Source organism: Perca flavescens, chromosome 20 (assembly GCF_004354835.1).
Source record: "Perca flavescens isolate YP-PL-M2 chromosome 20, PFLA_1.0, whole genome shotgun sequence".
NCBI lineage: Eukaryota > Metazoa > Chordata > Actinopteri > Perciformes > Percidae > Perca > Perca flavescens.
In genome coordinates this window covers 12374628-12393826 of record NC_041350.1, presented here as the reverse complement: position 1 = coordinate 12393826, position 19199 = coordinate 12374628, and the positions used below count along the sequence as shown (strand labels likewise).

At 41.1% G+C, this 19199-nt stretch overlaps 1 protein-coding gene and 1 non-coding gene across 4 annotated transcripts in view; both read right to left on the bottom strand.

The window, feature by feature from the left end:
* Positions 1-19199, bottom strand: part of arhgef10 (Rho guanine nucleotide exchange factor (GEF) 10) — a 58235-nt gene that overhangs the window by 33943 nt on the left and 5093 nt on the right. For 2 of the 3 annotated variants that reach the window (XM_028565156.1, XM_028565157.1), the window contains exons 2-13: positions 16615-16724; positions 10484-10885; positions 8558-8902; positions 7463-7499; positions 7095-7183; positions 6523-6579; positions 5801-5982; positions 4794-4910; positions 4045-4156; positions 3703-3815; positions 3521-3598; positions 3261-3440 (exon numbers count right to left, since the gene is read on the bottom strand). In XM_028565156.1, coding sequence (XP_028420957.1) covers positions 3261-3440; positions 3521-3598; positions 3703-3815; positions 4045-4156; positions 4794-4910; positions 5801-5982; positions 6523-6579; positions 7095-7183; positions 7463-7499; positions 8558-8902; positions 10484-10885; positions 16615-16651 — 1749 coding nt within the window. In that variant the 5' untranslated portion in view covers positions 16652-16724. The remainder of the gene's footprint in view (positions 1-3260; positions 3441-3520; positions 3599-3702; positions 3816-4044; positions 4157-4793; positions 4911-5800; positions 5983-6522; positions 6580-7094; positions 7184-7462; positions 7500-8557; positions 8903-10483; positions 10886-16614; positions 16725-19199) is intronic. The other variant, XM_028565159.1, reaches the window with a different exon arrangement.
* trnai-aau (transfer RNA isoleucine (anticodon AAU)) lies at positions 16440-16513 on the bottom strand. The gene has a single exon. It is a non-coding gene; the product is annotated as a tRNA-Ile (tRNA).

Below are 19199 nucleotides of genomic sequence, written 5' to 3'. Positions count from 1 at the left end.
TTGAGTCAACGGTAGGAGAGGCCTTTTTAATTGTTGGCTTTACATTAGCTTCGTCAATGTAACTGCCACAGTCCCCATGTGAGTCAGAAGCCCTATCATCTCTGCGCTCCAAGCCAGTTTCAGTGTATGTGAGAGAATCATCTGATTTATCTACAGGATCCAAGGGGAAAACAGTCATGAGCTGAAGGGCAGCTTGATTATAGGAGCTGGTGTCCATTTCATCTACCAGGTGAACCATTGTTACAAAACTGTGTTTTAGGGCTTCCCTGGGTGTGACTCTCTTTCCAGCATCCAGATGTAGACATGATTTTAGGAGGCTTAAAAACACCATTCTATCTTCATACTCAAGTGCGTCCCTTTTCGCTGGGCATTTCTGTACTGCTTGCTCCATATTCCTGAACAGTTCAAAAACGTTCTGAGAAACTTGGAGCTTGACACCGGTGGTCTTCTCAAACTCCTCTGGTGACTTTAGTCTCCACTTTGGACTGATGGAGTACTTCTCCATGCTGAAATAATGACAGGTGTATTTGCCAGCACTCAGCAGGTGGTCCTCTGGCTGGCCCAGAAGGTGCACCATAGTTCTCAACCTACTATATGAGCAGATTCCAGGGAATAGTTTGACGCCAAAGTACGTGCATGCCATGACGCATCCCAATCCCCACATATCAACAGCTTCGGACAACGGGAGGCCCAAGGTCACCTCTGGAGCCCTGAATGGGTGAGCCTGCATGTTCATCCCAACCTGCACTCTGCTCACAGGAAGGGCCATACCAAAGTCGATCAGCTTCACCCTGAAGGGCTGATCCTTGTGGTTGACAAGCATTATATTGTCAGGTTTCACATCTGTGTGAAGGATGCCAATATCCTTCAGGGCGTCCAATGCTACGAGGAGCTGGTATGTCACAGGGCGAATTTCATTTACGCTCCATTGCTTGAAAGCCCTCTCCTTCAGCAGGTCCCGAAGGCTCCTGTCCAGCAACTCAAAGGTCAGGCAAGAGAGGTTGTTGAATCTAAAATTCTCCACGAATCTTACTAAGTTCTTTTTCTCTGGGTCAAGTGCCCTAATTGCTTCTAGCATTTCCACTTCATTTTGAATGATGTCCTCTTCACTCGTTTTGTGGATCTTTACTGCTACCATCTTGGCGGTCATTAAATTGATACACTTGGCAACTTTGCCAAAGCATCCCTCTCCATTAATGTCCATTACCATATAGCGGGTGGAGTTGCTGAACAATATATCACGCTTCTGTACATGATATGGTACAGGCACGGTCTTCTTGATCTTTTCATTTTCATTACCAAAGGTCAAAGTTGAAGTAGAGGAAGACATTTTTGCAGTCAAATGTTTTCAAATACTTGTCAAACATAAGTATAGTTATTTTGTCTTATTACTCTGAAGGTAACCACAAGGTAAATGACCAGATTTAGATGAGGGGGCTTAGTTTGTGGAGTTCTCAAGTTGACATAATTCTGACAAAATTCTAGAATTCTAATCTTGTTTTTCCCCCGCTCAAAATTCTAAAAAGCTTTATTGGCATGAATGCCAAGGCTAAATTACAAATTGCCAAATTAAATCAAAGCTACTTTCCCTCTCTTATTGAATAATTAGATTTTACACAAGAGAACACAACTAGATAATCACAAGATAAATACAATCCTTTCAACACAAACATTAATGATTTAACACAATATAATTAATGAGGACATTTGGGTGTGTCTCAGTATGTTTCAGGCAGATACATATTTTGCAGCCAAAAGAGCTATATTGGTGAGTCCTGAGATGTAGCGAAGTTTACCCTCATTTGTGTGGGACAGGAACACACACACACACACACACACACACACACACACACACACACACACACACACACACACACACACACACACACACACACACACACACACACACACACACACACACACACACACACACACACACACACACACACACACACACACACACACACACACACACACACACACACACACACACACACACACACACACACACACACACACACACACACACAGGACACACACAAACACACACACACACACACACACACACACGGTGTGTAAGTCTTGTTTTAGGATGAGATAAACATTGCGAGGTGAGAGAGGGCAGTGAGCAGACTTTAGATGGGTCTCACTTCTGCTCTGATGTAATGCCAGGGGTTGATTTTTGTACAAAAACAAGGAAGTGAAGTTGTGAGCAGGACCCTATTTCAGAGAGCGGGTTTTGTGACCCTGATATGAGGGAAACTTTTTTTTTAAAGATTATTTTTTGGAGCATTTTTAGGCCTGTATTTATAAAGGACAGCTGAAAACATGAAAGTGGAGAGAGGGGGGGATAACATGCAGCAAAGTGCCGCAGGTCGGGGTCGAACCTGCGTCGAGGAGTAAACCTCTATATATGGGCGCCTGCTCTACCAGGTGAGCAACCCAGGCGGCCGGCAGTGGGGGGCTGCAAAAGTTACCATGGTTACTGACTCTGTGAACCTAACCTGCATGCCCGTATCAAAAGCGCATTACAGGCTTACTGTATGTCCGAATCAACAATCCTGGTTGGCCTTACACACTTACAATAACTCATTATCTGATGAGTCACACTTATGGAACATAATTCCTATAATATTGGGGATTATAAATTCATATTTCTGTGTGAGTAGGATTGTGGTGCATCCGCAGAATGTAGTGTGAAAGGGAGTTTTTTTTTTTTTATAGGCTGCGTTTAGTCTGAACATGTTTTTCTGCAGTTCAGTGACTGTTCAATTGACTACATTTGTTAAAAGAGCTGAAATTTAACATCCATTGTATTTGAACCTTGACGCCTTTTCACATACAAATCAACTTTGATCTATACATACTGTGCATCTTCAACTATTTACTAATTTTCATTTTCAGTCGCTGGCCCCTGTGTTTTGTCCCTGTCCGATTAAAGTCTAATACACACATTCCAACACTTTATCATCCATTAAGGAAATGTAAGTCTGGTAAACGATGAATTAATGGACAACACTAAATCCAAATGTATTCTGTTAACTTATTGACACTTTTCACTTCCCTTTTTTTTTTAAAGATACATGTGCACAGTCCACATATAAATGCATTAATATCTCCCAGTCCATTGGATTAAAATGAAGGCTCAGCATTTTTTTTTTTTTTTATTAAAAACCACAGCCAATGTATATTATTTATATTTAATATATTGGTGAAGTTCTCAAAAAAAAAAAGGCTTTAAAATTACAGTCCCAGCTTACCGATGCAACAAAGACATCCCCGATCATCTCCAGGCTGTCCCACTCAGCCACACGGCTCGCCAGGGCGATCTGAAACAGGAAGTGGCACTGCAGGATCTCACGCACACGATAGAAGGTCATCTTCAGTTTCCTGTCGCTCAGCAGCCTCGGCTCAATCTGGGTCAGGGGCTTCTCATATTGCTGATGAAGCAGACAATGTGAACTGTAATAACAAACATTTCAAAGTGGATTTGGCAATCACTGTAGCCTTACTTGCCTACCTCTAATATCCTTTTCAGTGCATCAAGATAGTTCTTCTCGCTCTCCAATATAGATCCCAATATACATCTTCTCACCAGCTGTAGAGTAAAAAATACCAAACCATTGGTTTTTACGCATGGTTTTCGAAAACAGAAAAGCAACACAGTAAAACGGGATGGAAGTTGAAGGACATGTTCATTACCTGTTGCTGTGAGAGACCCTCTGGTGCTGGACACAGCACAGGCTCAACATTGAAACAGTCCACCTCAATGAAGAGTTCAGACTCCTCATCCTCAAAGCAGGCCGACTTCCTCTCTGAAAGATGACAAAGAGAGAGCAAGCAAAGCACCATAAATAAAATTATTGCAATTAAACAAATAAGCCATTATGCTGAAGAGACCGAAACGCTGTCCTAGCCAAAACATGTTGCCCTTTTCTAAAATGCTAAAACATTCACATGCACACTGATTTAACATAAACAGAAGAGCTAAGGGGCGATGTGTACAGCTACAGAGATGACTGTTTATGAAGGCAAATTACATACCATTACAGAATGATTTTGTTTTGATGAAAGAGCGTCCTTTCTTCACTGCAGCTTTGGTTTTCTCAAGCCCATCTTTGGTCCCATCCTTAGCTGCCTTCACCAGCTTTTGCATCTTTGATGATGAGACAAAATACACTATTATCCATCTCAAAAGTAACACAAAATGTATTTTTTTCCACAGTTAAAAAGTTACTGAGCTATGCGGGACAGGAGCAGTGTTAGAGTAGGGATGAAGATAAATGGCAGTTTGTGTAATGAAGGATAACAGGAGAGCAAAGTTGACGAGAGAATGACATACTGTAGTAAGTGGGACATTAGCTGAAAGAAACACAGTGCTTAAATACATAATGACTGATCTACATTGTAAGAGATACTGTAAATGCAACTAATATTTTCTGTTGGAATATGCAAAAACAACAAACGGTTTTCAGCTACTTTGAATAATACACTAAAAAACTCAATTGCTAGTGTCTCAGTTTACTGTAGAATTTAACAACGGTTACTTAAGAATAGATCTTAAGATTCACAACATATAATGAGACAGGTAAGTGCAGCAGACAGGAAGGCAAATGAATTGTATGCAAACCCAGCACCAGTACCACCACCACCACCACAAGTCATTCACATGAGAGCAGTATGAGAGTACCGAGTCAGTGAGAGACATCCAGAGTGGTTAGCTAGACTGAGAGTTAAGGGTTGGGACTACTTTGTCTAGCACAAGCAGGTGAGGTGAGCCTCAGGTAGTTTACCTTCTGCTCGTGTTTCTGTTTTAACTGCTGCAGCTCTACCGTTCCCACTGTATTTGCCATTAGATCTTTCATCTTTTTCTCATAGTGTTCTTTCAAGCGTGTCAGATCTTGAGAGAGCTAAACAAAAGCAAAGCAGGCGTTACTGTTTATGGTTTTGGAATGACCTTGCAACTTTAGATCCACAGCAAACTCACTTATTTCTTGGTATTGTGTTACTGGACTGCTGACTCTATCATCTTCCAAAAAAAACATTTTGCTTAACGCATTTAAATTGAAATGTATTTTTTCAGAGGGCATGCCTGCCCTTGATCTGATGTTCATGGGCATTTTGTTCCATTTGTGGGGCCACTGAAATATGGCACTTGCACAACATACTGGAAAGTGATTACTTACTTACTAGTATGTATGTTGTATCACTAAGATGTGATTTCATTGAAATATAATATTTTCAAAATGTATTTCTTAATTTTGAAAAATTTGACAATAGTTGCATTCATGTGTAAATAAATATGCATTAACACATAAAATGTACAAAATGCAGAAACAAAATAGCTTTCACCTAATTGGGAGAAGTTTTTAATCACCCACTTATTTCAAAAGCCATTGGCGTTTGATGAAATTTCAAAACAAATTGAAATTTCTGACCATGACACACTGAAAAATAAGTGAAGTTGAATTCTCAAAACCACAATCCAAAACATTACAGAGCACAGCAAGCTGACTGTAAGCCAGAATCAGGTCTGCAGAAGCAAATGAACTGTGGAGTCCACATAAAATGCACAAAGGGACTGTACATTATTGAAACTGAAGGCCCACAAATAATTTGACCTAACACAGGTTTGTTGTACAAACAATTAGAAATAAATTGCAAATTACAAATGAAACAAATCCCTGCTTCATCAGCTGCTGTCATCTGTCCACCTACAGATGTACAGTGATATTGAGACAAGAGTTGTTTATTGGTTGCAATGCTGACAGAGAAATGGGAGGGTGATTGTTATACACACATGGGTTTTCCTCTGGGGTGGCTTCCCTCTCATGAAGGCGTGGGGCAGGCCGTTCTCAGGGCGACCTTCCCCGTCGCTGGCTTCATCATAGCTTTCAAACTCGCTGGAGCTCCAGCCGTTGTCCAGGGAGCTGTTGCAGCCACCCTCCTCCCCAAATTCCACATCATCATAGATCATCTCATCTGGATATGTATGAAAAAAAAAGAAATTTAAATCAGAAATAATAAAGTTTAGTAAAGGACAGAGCCTACAGAGCAATTTTTAGGGTTCTTTTATCAAAGGTTAGTAGCACAATGGATATGCAGATGAACACAGTAACAATATACAGCACTCAAATAGAATAGCCTTGAAATAAAGATTATAATACTGAGAGCAGGTCAAAAGTGTGTTAACTTTACATAGTAATTTCAATGCAATAGCTTTGTGCCGTTGCACAAAAATTTTATTATATCATAATATGTTCCTGTTAACAGAAATAAGCAATGAAAAAAAAACTACTTTGCTGAAATCATAAGCTTCACAAAAAGTAATATTGATTGAATGGCAATTGAATTGGATTGGAAACGGCATAACATTTTCATCCAACAGCCTAAGTGAATAATTCAAGTATTCCACTTTTTGACAAAAGAAATTAGGACAATAGAAAGTGAAAGTGAGTAGCGCTGACAGGCTGAAAACTACAGACGGAGATTAAAATACTGAATTTGTGTAATTTGACAAACCTGTGTTGGAGTCCGAGTTCTCTCTGGGCACATCATCGTAAATCACCTCATCAGGATCTGAAGCATACAAAGAACCATTCACAATAATGCATGATTTCTCAGATCATAAGCTAGGTTGTTCACACTACAAACAGGATGCAATGTAGAGGGGATCTAAAAGAACACACACACAAGGGTCCGCTTCCTCAAAAGAACAGGGAAGGAAGTGTCTGGGAATTCAGTGGTGTCAAAAGAAAAAAAGAGGGCACCCGGATAGCACAGTTGGTAGAGTGGGCGCCCATATATAGAGGTTTACTCCTCGACGCAGCGGGCCCAGGAGGTTTGACTCTGACCTGCGGCCCTTTGCTGCATGTCATTCTCCCCTTTCATGTCTTCTGCTGTCCTATCAAAATAAAGGCTGAAAATGCTCAAAAAAATTATCTTTAAAGAAGAAGATAACAGCACGCCCTGAAGGCATGTGATGTGTGTGCAGAAGTAAGTACAAAGAACTTAAACAACAGCAGTATTATCTCAATGGAAATTATATGTGTATCTCTACTAGATGTGTAATTGTTGTGGATATCGTTTCTTACTTTCCATCCATGCAGTGTTGGCGGGATCGGATGCCCATTTAGCCAAAACATCCTCTTCTTTAATAGGTGGATACTCCTCACTAAACACACTTGAGGAAACATGCAAACGCCAAACAAAATTATAACTCAAAGATATTTTCATTGTCAGTATCACATCAGAAAACCAAGACAACTCAGTAGTTTTCTGTATTAATACAGTGATATTTATCTATGTATTATCACTGAAATGAGGGTAGCAGACAATTATTTATAATATATTGACACAAGTCAGTAAACATTACTATAACTGAAAGTCAGGAGAATACTTTGCATACCTCTCTTAAGATATAGCCCTAAATGTACTAAATGAGTGGTATATATACACATACCTGTCAACAGAGGTGTTGCCGGTCCCAATCACAGTGACTGAAGGAGGAAAGAGAGCAAACATTACACAAAGAATACCAGCTACACATTACATTATTTTACATTACTGTTCTTAGGTCCCACAGTTCTCATGATCAAAGCACGAAAGCTGTAATGTAAATTTGAGCATGGCTTACTATTGTAGAGTATTGTTAAGAGCATAGAAGGAAGTCACAACAATTATAATGTATTTTCAAAATATTTTGTTGAGATTAAAATCATCACACAACTCCAAATGACATCCCAATTCCAAGATTTAGAAACTGTAACTTTTTTCATATGCCACCAGGTGTCACTGACGATTCCACATTTCCTACATCATGTTTTAGTCAAGGTGATATTGTCTCATAAATGTGCCTCCATAAATTTCACTTGGCACATGTACCCAATACAAAATTCTACGAGAAGATAAACCTTCTGTTTTTCGAGCAAGATGTCAAGGCAAAAGCGATAACTGTAGTAAAATTTCCTTGCTTTGTATATACACACACCATGGCCAGAACTCTCGGATGACAACAACACTGCGAAAGGAAAAGTTAATAATTTTCTACAACACACATCTGTGACTTTCCAAACTATTTTACAAAAGAATCTGAGTATTTTAATCTGGTGTGACCTTGGTCAGATAATTACAGTGTAATCAGACTCCTCAGCGTGCCAGGCCACAGGCTTGGACTCAGCTACTGCTAGATTTGAGGGAAACCGGAAAATCCTCACAGCCAACACAGATCTTTGGGGAGGGCTAAATTTAGTCCATACTTCCTTGTGGCAAGGCTTTAGGAAAAACAAGAGAAAGAAGAAAGGACAGAGGATAGAAGTAGCTGAGAGACAGCATTTACGTGTCACAGCCTTGTATCTCTAGGTCTGAGTGCAGTGAGAAAAAACAAGAGAAAGAATTTCACTCAAACAGAGCCTTGATATCCAGAGAAATTTCTGTTGTTTTGGAGGTTTCAAAATAAACATTGGTCAGCATCCGATCTGCCTCATGAATATTTCATGAATCATTATCATTCTAATGAAGTATTTTCAGAATGGCCCTGCTGCAGGCTCTACTTTACCATCCTCGTCCATGGAGAGGTGTCGAATGATGACGGGTGTGGTGTAAGCTGGCGTGATGAGCGGTACGCCGGAGGGGGTTGCATAGCCGCAGGGCACTGGGACTGAGTATCCTGAAGTGATGCCAGCCGGGCTGGTGTGGATATCCTGGGATTCTCCCTCCAGCTCCTTGGGCTCCAGTGGCGAGGAAGCGGAAGAGGAGGGTCCATGCTGGTGCTCAAGCTGCTGCAGTTGGAGAGGAGTGATGTCAATCACAGAGTAGGGGTTGACTTTGCCCTGGGAGGAGGTCCTGGGGACGGCCTGTGGAGGGTCTGGGTCATCGATGGATGCATCCTGGCCTTCCCCGCCTGAGGGAAAGAGGATCAAGATGCATTACAGCAATGACAACTACAGTACAGGCCAAAAGTTTGGACACACCTTCTCATTCAATGTGTTTCTTTATTTTCTTGACTATTTACATTGTAAATTCTCACTGAAGGAACACATATGGAATTATGTACTTAACAAAAAAGTGTGAAATAACTGAAAACATTTCTTCTATTTTAGATTCTTCAAAGTAGCCACCCTTTGCGTTTTTTTATTAATAAGGGAAAAAATTCCACTAATTAACCCTGACAAGGCACACCTGTGAAGTGAAAACCATTTCAGGTGACTACCTCATGAAGCTCATTGAGAGAACACCAAGGGTTTGCAGCGCTATCAAAGAAGCAAAGGGTGGCTACTTTGAGGAATCAAAAATATAAGACATGTTTTCAGTTATTTCACACTTTTTTGTTAAGTACATAATTCCATATGTGTTCATTCATAGTTTTGATGCCTTCAGTGAGAATCTACAATGTAAATAGTTATGAAAATAAAGAAAACGCATTGAATGAGAAGGTGTGTCCAAACTTTTGGCCTGTCTTGACAAATCTGTAATTATCCAAGACCAGCAAAAGAAATCTGGCCAAACACTCAAGACAATAAAGGCTATAATGACAATTTGAAGTAGACCTTCAAAAAAAGAATTTCAGAATTTGTGTAAAAAAAAAGAATTTCAGAATTTTTTAAATCATTTTCTTTTCTCGATTTATTCAAGTTGTAGTTTGGAAAATTACAACTAATTAAATCATTTATGGTTGGACAGAGTTTGAGACCTACAACTTACAACTTCAGCATCATCATTACTTCTCTGATTAACGGAGGTAGACAGCTATGGAGTTCTATTGAAGCAACATTTTGGCTCGTGGCTGAGTAGCTTTTATCTTTGTTACAACCAATTTCAGTTTAAGACCCTCAGAATGAGGACACTTTTCCAAAGGGGCCTTTTCAAGCAGTTCTGGTTAATGGTCCAGTTAGGTTAGGGTAAGATGTGATATTTTTGCACCACTGAGTAGTGCTAAAGAGAGAATCAGGAGATATGTTATGAATGTAGCCAATGGAAGTTTCTCATGATGTGTGTGTGTGTTCAAATCACACATGCTTTATTAAGGTAAAAGCTGAAAAATGTGTGCAATGTTGACATGTCTTCACTACAAGTGAGTGAGAATAAGTAGAGCCTAGCCCTGCCCGCTGCTGCTGCTGCTGCTGCTGCTGCTGCTGCTGCTGCTGCTGCTGTCCACGGCTTTCAGTGATAAAAAGCCAGACAAGCTCCTGCACCAGGCAGCTAGAGATACAAGGTGTCATGAGAGAGACACAGACTGCCCCACTTTACTGCTTCACTTAAGCCAAAACTGAAGGGCTAGATTAGAGCCAGATAATGTACAAAAACATGAAAGGGGAATGTGGAGAATTTAAATTGCCGTTAGAAAATAGCAGACATATTCAAAGCTTTATTTGCAGTCAACTAATTTCCAAACAAAACTGTGGTGCAGCAGAACTTCTGCCCTAAGGATAGGCTAAACTGGGCTGAGCCAACAATAAAATGTCAACACTTTTGGGATGCAAACCTGTTCTGCCAGGATCTGTCTCTACATCATCATCAAGAGGAGCGGGTGGAGGTGGTGGTAAATCTGTCTCCATGTCATCAGTCCCCTCAGCAGCAGATGTCCCCACTCCAACTGCGGTTGCTCCACCTGCTGTGGAGGAACTGCTCGTGGCAACTGTTGTGTCTGCTGATGATGGAGCTGTGTCGGATGTGATGGAAGGTGCTGGGGGGTCCGGGCTGGGGAGATGGCCCTCAGGCTGACTAGCCACCGTCGTGTGTTGGCTCTGATCCTTGCTGCTGGGGGGTAGAGGAGCTGGAGGTGCAGGGGGTGGGCGGTCAGCCTCAGGGATGTCATCACCACTGTCATCAAAGTCGAAGGCTTCCCCGTCATCTTCATCTGCAAAGGGGCCACTGTCTGCCAACACTGAAAACAGAGATACGGTTCAGAGAGATACAGTACTGGATTACATTACTTATATCAGATAAAAGAGTTGGGTGGTATGACGATATGAACCATGAGATGATAAAGTTTTGTCAACTGGTAAAGGTTTTGTTATATCATTTTTAAAGAGGTAACTATCCCTTTATACTATTATTTATATTTTACAATTTTTGTTTAGATAGATAGATAGATCAACTGAATTTCCAGAAAATTTAGAATATTGAGATAACACATTGCTTTCAAGACTTATGCAGCAGTATAAGACAAGATTTATCTCACCTACCCTAATTGAAAAAGATGCAATATATCCAAATATAAAAATTCAATTACTAGATTACAATATGTGAAAGAGTGTGATTACAGCAGTACCTAAAGGCAGCACTTTCTCTGTACCAAATGCCATCTAACAGTAAGGTGTCCATGGGCAAATAAATCTGTAAGGGTCACTTTCAACAGTGAGCTTTGACTATGAATTGCATTTGAATCCTACAGATACAGTATATAAAGTATTGTAAATGAGAACCATTAAGCAAACTACACACAAAGCATTCATATCTAAACTTCTGAAACATTTGTGATCTGTTTTTAGACTGTAACAGGTAAGTATATACCCACTAATAACACACAGAACTCTGGAACAACAGGCAGGGTCATCATAAGTTACATTTAGGTAGGATTTAACTCAGTAATCATAACATTTCCCTCAGAGATAGTGAGATTGAGATACTTTCTGGGTGGCAGTTTTAGGCCTTGGGCTATTAAAGTTAAAAGACTGAGCCACATATAGACTTACAATTAAGGGTGGGGTCTACTACAGCAGTAGGTTTTCTTACAGATTTTTTTTACATCAAGGATCTGCACCACAAGAGCACATCAGATGATCAACTTTATAGAAACTAGGGCAGAGCTATAAGATATAGTTAGCGTTCAAAGGCGTCACATTCACATCAGAGCACTCAATAGGCAGCAGACAGGAAGGGAACAACAAATGTCTTTCCAGTTTCCACACTGCAATTAGGCCAGCAGGAAAGAGAGCTGTTACTCCCTCCAGTGAGTAGCACAGCCTGAGTTTTGCATTATTTATCTAATGAATAGTGTGGGCCAGAGTCAGTGAAGCTCAATAAAGAGCAAGAGAGAGTAAAAGGATTAGGAATGCAAAGACTCAAGTTTCATCAGCTACCTTCATGTTTTGCCCTAAGAGCTGAATGTGTAAAGACGGTATTCCAGGTTTCATTCAGTGGTGCAGTAAAAGACAAAAAAAGACATAAGTAGAGAAAACATTCAAAGAATTCAACATGAACTTAACGTTGTGGAACTATTAGGTAATGATTTAAACAGGGTTCACAGAAGGATAAACTGAATCAAAACCACAAAGCCTGTATGGGAGGAACTCCAAATCCCACCATTCAACCCTCTATAGCGCTGCTGATTTTTCTATAGAGAGCCAACATTGAGGTCTCTTTAACTTCGTAGTATAATATTCTATCTTCAGAATCAGAATAGGATTTATTGCCAAGTAAGTAACACTTACAAGGAATTTGCCTTGGTGGGTTAGGCTAGTCTATATCCACCATTTTCCAATTCAGGGATTGCACTCGTTCTTCCAGAAATTCCGCCGGATGTCACGCTTTTCGGATGTTCGTCACCTTCCACTTTTCTTTGTGTTGTAATGTAATAATAACACTTAGCGCCGCCCAAGACGACTGTGATTGATGAAATGCCAATAAACAAGAGCGTGTTTTTCTCCCATCCCGGAATGCTGTGGGGACTAGCCAGACCCTGTTCCGCAGCTCTGTTGAGGAAGGTCTGGCAATTCGAGACTAGGGTTACATCCTTTGCTGTGCCTTTTTTGGATGAGAGAGCTGATGCTCCCACTTGAGGTCCCGGGAGATGATGGAGCCCGGGAAATGGAAGGGCTCCACAGTGTTGACAGGGGAGTCACCCAGGGTGACGAGGGCAGGTGGGGCTGCGTTCTTCTGGAAATCCACAACCATCTCCACTGTCTTTAGACTGTTTAACTTCAAGTTGTTCTGACAGCATCAAGTTACAAAATGGTCAATCTCCCACCTGTAGGACTCACCAGAGATGAGACCAATGACGGTGGTATTGTCTGACATCTTCTTTATGTCACAGTATTGCTCGCAAGCATACCACAGATTCTTTATGAGCACTTTTATCAGTAGTCACAGCTTGATTGTATTACTGTAACTCAATCTCAAGCCTTACTCTAATATCCTGCCTGCCGTCCCAAAGAAAACACAAAATTCCAAGTTAGCGCAAGTTCATTTGGAGGACGACCTGATGAAATGTCATTGATAACTGCTGAAATCACAGAGTTGGGAGAGCGTTAGACTAGAAAGGTCTCTGGTTTTATCCTGGGTTTTGGCGTTTTGTCCTCTCCCTTCCTTCCCCCCGGTCACTAATAAGTTGCAGAAAAAAAAAGTCTGCTTTTAAGTTTTTGTAAGTTTTGCTTACAACATTTCCAATGTTCTTCCTGTCGGAACTAGTCAACTTAAAGGAACACGCCGACTTATTGGGACTTTAGCTTATTCACCGTAACCCCCAGAGTAAGACAAGTCGTTACATACCCTTCTCATCTCCGTGCGTGCTGTAACGCGGTCTGACGGTTCCAGCATTAGCTTAGCCTAGCACAGATCCTGCAGGTAACCGGTTCCAACTAGCCTACTGCTCCGAATTGTGACAAAAGTGACAAAATAACGCCAACATGTTCCTATTTACATGTTGTGATTTGTAGAGTCACAGCGTGTACAAAAAACAACGTAACATGAGACACAGCCATCTTCTAACAGTAAACAAACTAGGAACTATATTCTCAGGTGGTGTGTCAGGTGGTGTGTCTCATGTTACGTTGTTTTTTTGTACACGCTGTGACTCTATAAATCACAACATGTAAATAGGAACATGTTGGTGTTATTTTGTCACTTATTCGGAGCAGTAGGATTACTGGAACCATTCACCTGCATGTTCTGTGCTGGCCTGATGCCGCTGGAGCCGTCAGACAGCATTACAGCACGCACGGAGATGAGAAGGGTATGTATGGACTTGTCTAATTCTGGGGTTACGGTGAGTAAGCTAAATTCCCAATAAATTGGCGTGTTCCTTTAAGCATTTATGTGGCCGTTTAAAGTTTAGCTGATAAGGTTAAGAACCACGTTCACTGCTGCAACATGCTGTGTTGTGCCTCCAGGTCTGTGCGGTTCACTGGAAGTGACCAAGTAAATCTTAACTCAAAGAAACTCCCTGTAGCAAACCCAGTGACTTTGAAGCCCCTCACAGCAATGTACACAGCTATAAATCAGCAGTACGATCCCCTCATGCTTTGACAGGTAGTTGTTCCACCCTGTAGTCAGTGTGTGAAGGAACGGTCTGTGACTAATGTTCCAGGTCAACATTGCAACCCCATGTCCATCTGCACCCACGACTAAAGATGCACGAAAAGAGAGGTGCAAAGAGCAAACCTGGAAACAGAGATGCTATCTGTCTTTTTCCATCTGTGCAATAATGAATGGTGTGGGACACAGAGATAAGGCACAGCTAGCTGGCTAATAATCAGCGGATTGACCAGAACCGTTGTATGTATATTTATATGCCAATAATTTAACTTCTCTCTGTGGTGTCAATGTGAAACAATTGACTTTGCCAAAATAGAACAGGACCTGATTGGATTGGATTTGGCCAGATGCAAGTCACGAATGGCCATTCAATAGTACATCTGCAACTATGTGTGTATATGAGACCATTGCTAGCTGGCTGTATGGGTTTGCATGCCTGAAGCTTATTTACAGTGTGCTGACTTTGTTGACCTTACTTTACAGTGCAAGCACACACGTGTCCACACATAACCAGTCATGTGAGCCCTTCTATACTACATTCATAACCAAACCCTGAACTGGAAATAAAAAAGTATCTTCACTTTGGAGGATTTTCATCTTTCTACTAGGGGTGGGAGAAAAAAAAAAAAATAGATACAGCACAGTATTGCGATATTTTCCCTGGCAATACTGTATCGATACAGACGCCAAGTATCGATCTATTATTATAATATGTGTGTTGGTCAGTTTGTCTGCTTGACAATCCCATTTTGCAGCAATAAAGTTGAAGTGAGATGAACAAACAGAGACATTTATCTTTTGTTGACAAAGTATTCCTTTTGGGGACATAATTTGAAATTGGGAAAAATTTGAAGTTGGAAAAAAGGTAATATATTGCAATATGTTTAAAGTCGCAATAATATCATAGTGTTATAGGTATCATGATGATATTGTAACGTGAGGCCTCTGGTGATTCCCATCCCTATTTTCTACCCTTGTGAGAATGCAAACTACAAGAACATGAAGATACATACACACACATGCACACTGACACACATACCGTTGCTGAAGTGCCCATTGTCAATTCATAATTACAGTATGGATTCTGTTCTGTGAGCCTATCTCCACTCTGCTACATAATGGTCTGCTCAAATGAATCACCGGGTTACGATCTGCTCCAGCATCGCCCTGGCAACAAAGAAAGTGACTGGCCAGCTGGAGACGAAGCATTTCTCTGGCCTGTGTCTATCCCCGGAGGCTGTGTGTGCGCGTTTGTGTGTGTCTGTGTGTCTGTGTGTGCGTGCTGCTGCAGCAGTATTCAGCCTAATACTGAGGCACATTGTCTGGTATTCACAGCAGCGCAGCACATTTTACCCTTCTTACTCCCTCGTTCCTCTGCCCACGCACTCCACAGCGGTGAAGAAGCGGAGGAGAGGAATCTGTGTTGTTTACTCATACTGTCCAGCTTCACCAGCCCTCCAGGAAGCGATGAGACAACGAGACGATCAACAGAAGCAAGCAGGTGATACTACTGGTCTAACACTGTAATCTTTCTCTACTGTAAAAACAGACACCCAAAGACATGTGTGACAAGAGGAATGCTGTCAACACAAAGTTGGTAAAGTTTAGCCCAACAGCATCTCAAAATCTCCATCAGCTCTCGGTTGCTCTCTGCTCTCTGTTGATGTTTTTAAGACTCAACTGTGAAAAGTTTCAAATAACGATTGATTTTAATGTCGATTAATCTGACAATTATTTTGTAATTTAAACGATTAATGGTATGTTCTGTAACATTTTAGAAAACTGAAAATTGTCGCCGTTTCCTAAAGTTCGACGTCACGTCTTCAGATTTCTTGCTTTGTTTGACCAAAACCGCCCAAATATAGTCAGCTTACAATCACATGCTGTAAGACAAAGAAGAGCAAAAAATCCTCACAATTTAGAGGCTGGAACTAGTGTTTGGCATTTTTGCTTGCAAAATGACCTAAACAATGAACTGATTATCGCTGTATCTGCAGATTATTTGTCTGTCAATATTTGTTTGCGATCCTCCATCGAAGTCTAATTAACGTATTGCTTCATAATGCCACTTAGTGGTGGTGAGGGAGCAGTTACTAAATGAAAAGTGCTGTCAATGAGTTACCTCCTTATATGTAGAATCGCCATTAACTCGTTCTGTTGGCCAAATCTAAACTCAAAAGCTGTGGCCCGTACAGGGATCAAACCCACGACCTTGGCGTTATTAGCACCACACTCTAACCAACTGAGCTAACCAGCCCATATAGGACCCTGGTGTCCAATAATGTTGCTCATGTCTCTCTGAGGAATTAAGGACAAAGTGTATGAAATGTGTGAGTGACAAAGCTTTGTTGACTTTACTTTCAGGAGGTGGGGGAGGAAAGTCTTCCACATCCATGCTTGCTGCTCTTCTCCTGCACAAGCTCTTCAGACAGCAGCATGAAGGGGTTCAACTATGCCGACACACATTCCTAAAGAAAAAGAAAAAAAAAGACAAACGTCATTAAATGGCAAAATAGGCAGGTTGATGAACACAGTATTTGCAAATTAACTTAGCACTGAAGAGCGTTTGCATACACCGCCAGTTAGGCAATGCTGGCTCGGCAAGTCAGTCTCCAAAAGCCAAGCCACACTTGGTATTCCATGTTATTCAATGACAGCAGCACTTTGTCAGCAGAGGGGCATGGCTGTGTCGTGGTCACGGTCTGGTACCTTTTGTGTCAACATCAGAATCTGGACCAAAGCTAATTCAGACAAATGAATGAGTGAATGAAAACAAAAGAAGCTCTTATAGTGCTCCTGTGGACTGTTGACACTAGCACGTGTTGAAGTGTACACAGTATTCTCATATGCTAATTGTGGGCGTGTGTCATGGGTTAAAAGGGGCTTTTTTTGGCCACCATTGTAATTGATAGGCCATACTCTGGAGAAAGCATTATGAAAAGAAGGGTGGTGGTGGGGGTGGTGGTGGTGCTGATTGAGCTAAAACAAAATGATTTTAAGCAAGTTCACGTTCAGATTTTAACTCTTGTTTATTGTGGTGATGCAGGCACTAATTGATTCAAAGTGAGTCAAAAGTCATTTGTGTCCATTTGTTTACTCAGCTGTGGCCTACAAAATGAGAAAATTAACTAGAGTTCTTAAACTGGTTTCCCAAGTAAGTAGTTACATTTGCACATTCTTCCAGATGAAAGATCAAAAAGAATCAAATGTAGAACAGACAACTACACCGGCTAAAGGCAAGCACTACTTCTACCACTTAGAAGCATTTGTGTTCAAGCCAAAGAAAAATCTTTTCCTCGATTATCCAAAAGGTTACATTATGCCACGGGCTATAAAAAAAATATTCTCCGAAACCCAGGAGGAACGCTATTGTGTCCAAAGTTTTCCCCAGGTAAAATATTATACTAAAAAGACTTGACTCTTGATATGACTTGAAATAAAATCAACTACAGTATGTATGCACATTCGAGGTGCAGAGGTCATGGGATGTTTTGACTTGTAGCAACCACGCATTTTGGCCTAGGAAAATGGCTAGCTGAAACAAGAAAGACCTTCGGACCTGCATGGGCATGAGAGACACTGCATTCCTCAGCAGTACAGCAGTTGTTTGCTGATGTGAAATTCGTATACAGGAGGTGACAGTTTCTGTCAAAGGCCTTCTCTGGAAAAAAAACAAACAGTTGTGCTATTTCCATGCTTCTTCAGCTTGCTAGTATCCACAAGAACAGATGACTGTATCATGACATCATGTTGTCGTATAAAGCAGCCATTGTTGCGGTATGTATGCCCCATATTCTATCCATGCAATCTAATAGTTAAATTAAAGCCACCAACATAACACAAACTCACAAACACTTTCCTTCTGACTAAGACAAACCTACACCACAGTATTGCAGCAAACAGGATCAAAAGGATAACTCATTCTATGTCTCAAAGCTTGTTTTGTCTACAAATAATGTGAAATCATCTGCTTCTTTGTCCTCCACCCCATTTGCAGGGAACAGGGCCAGAACTGTGGATGGGAACACACAGGGCCAGTGTCTGCTGAATACAGTGCGGCTGACAGATAATGCTAGCGCTAACAGAGGCAGGTGGAGTATGCATAGCCTGAGGAGAAATAGCCTACAAAATAGAGAGGAATTCAAAGAGATGACAGGAGCAGCTACTATGTAATATAGTACAACGGATGACTTAGGCCCCAAGTCATAAGTCTTAGGGTATATACTGCACAGCCTGAGAAAAGTGATGTATGAGTATGGAACAGGTAGTTATATGATACACATGGTTGTAAATTGACTGACACAGTATGGAGTGGCATCTACCAGCCTAGCCAGCCCTGACAGGAGCTTTGAAGGGTGACTCATCTCTCCCTTGTTTGAGGTCCAAGACAGCAGCAAAAGGAAGGAAGGGAGGGGAGGAGAAGTAAAATATTCTGGTGTGCCCTTCTTGACACAGAAGAGAGGAAATCACATTGTTTGGTCAAAGTAAAAAAAAAGACCTCCCTTTTTAAATTTAAAGCATTACTTTCTTTTTCTTTTGAAATATGAATTGAGACAACATGATGAACTTCAGCCTATCATCTTCTAGAAGAGCTGCCTCTGTGTGTTTGGTTGCCTTGTCACACATTAGGTTGAGAAGCAAAAACAGCCTCTCTCACCCCTGTTTTAGAACCAGTTGGATGAATCCTCCAATCCTCTTGAAGAAAAGTAAATTCACCTTTCCACAAATTACACCCTGCGTGGCCTGTGGTGTGGGTGACTTCAAATGTGCACCATACAAACACATGGCTCACCCCACGGAGAGGACCAACTCAACAAAAGCACTCTCTACATCTGTAGCATCGGTCAGCAACATGTCTATGCTACAGCACTGTAAACAGTCAAATATTCACACTGTGCAACAAAAGCAGGCGGGTGGTTAGGTGTAGCTTATAAAGCCTTACA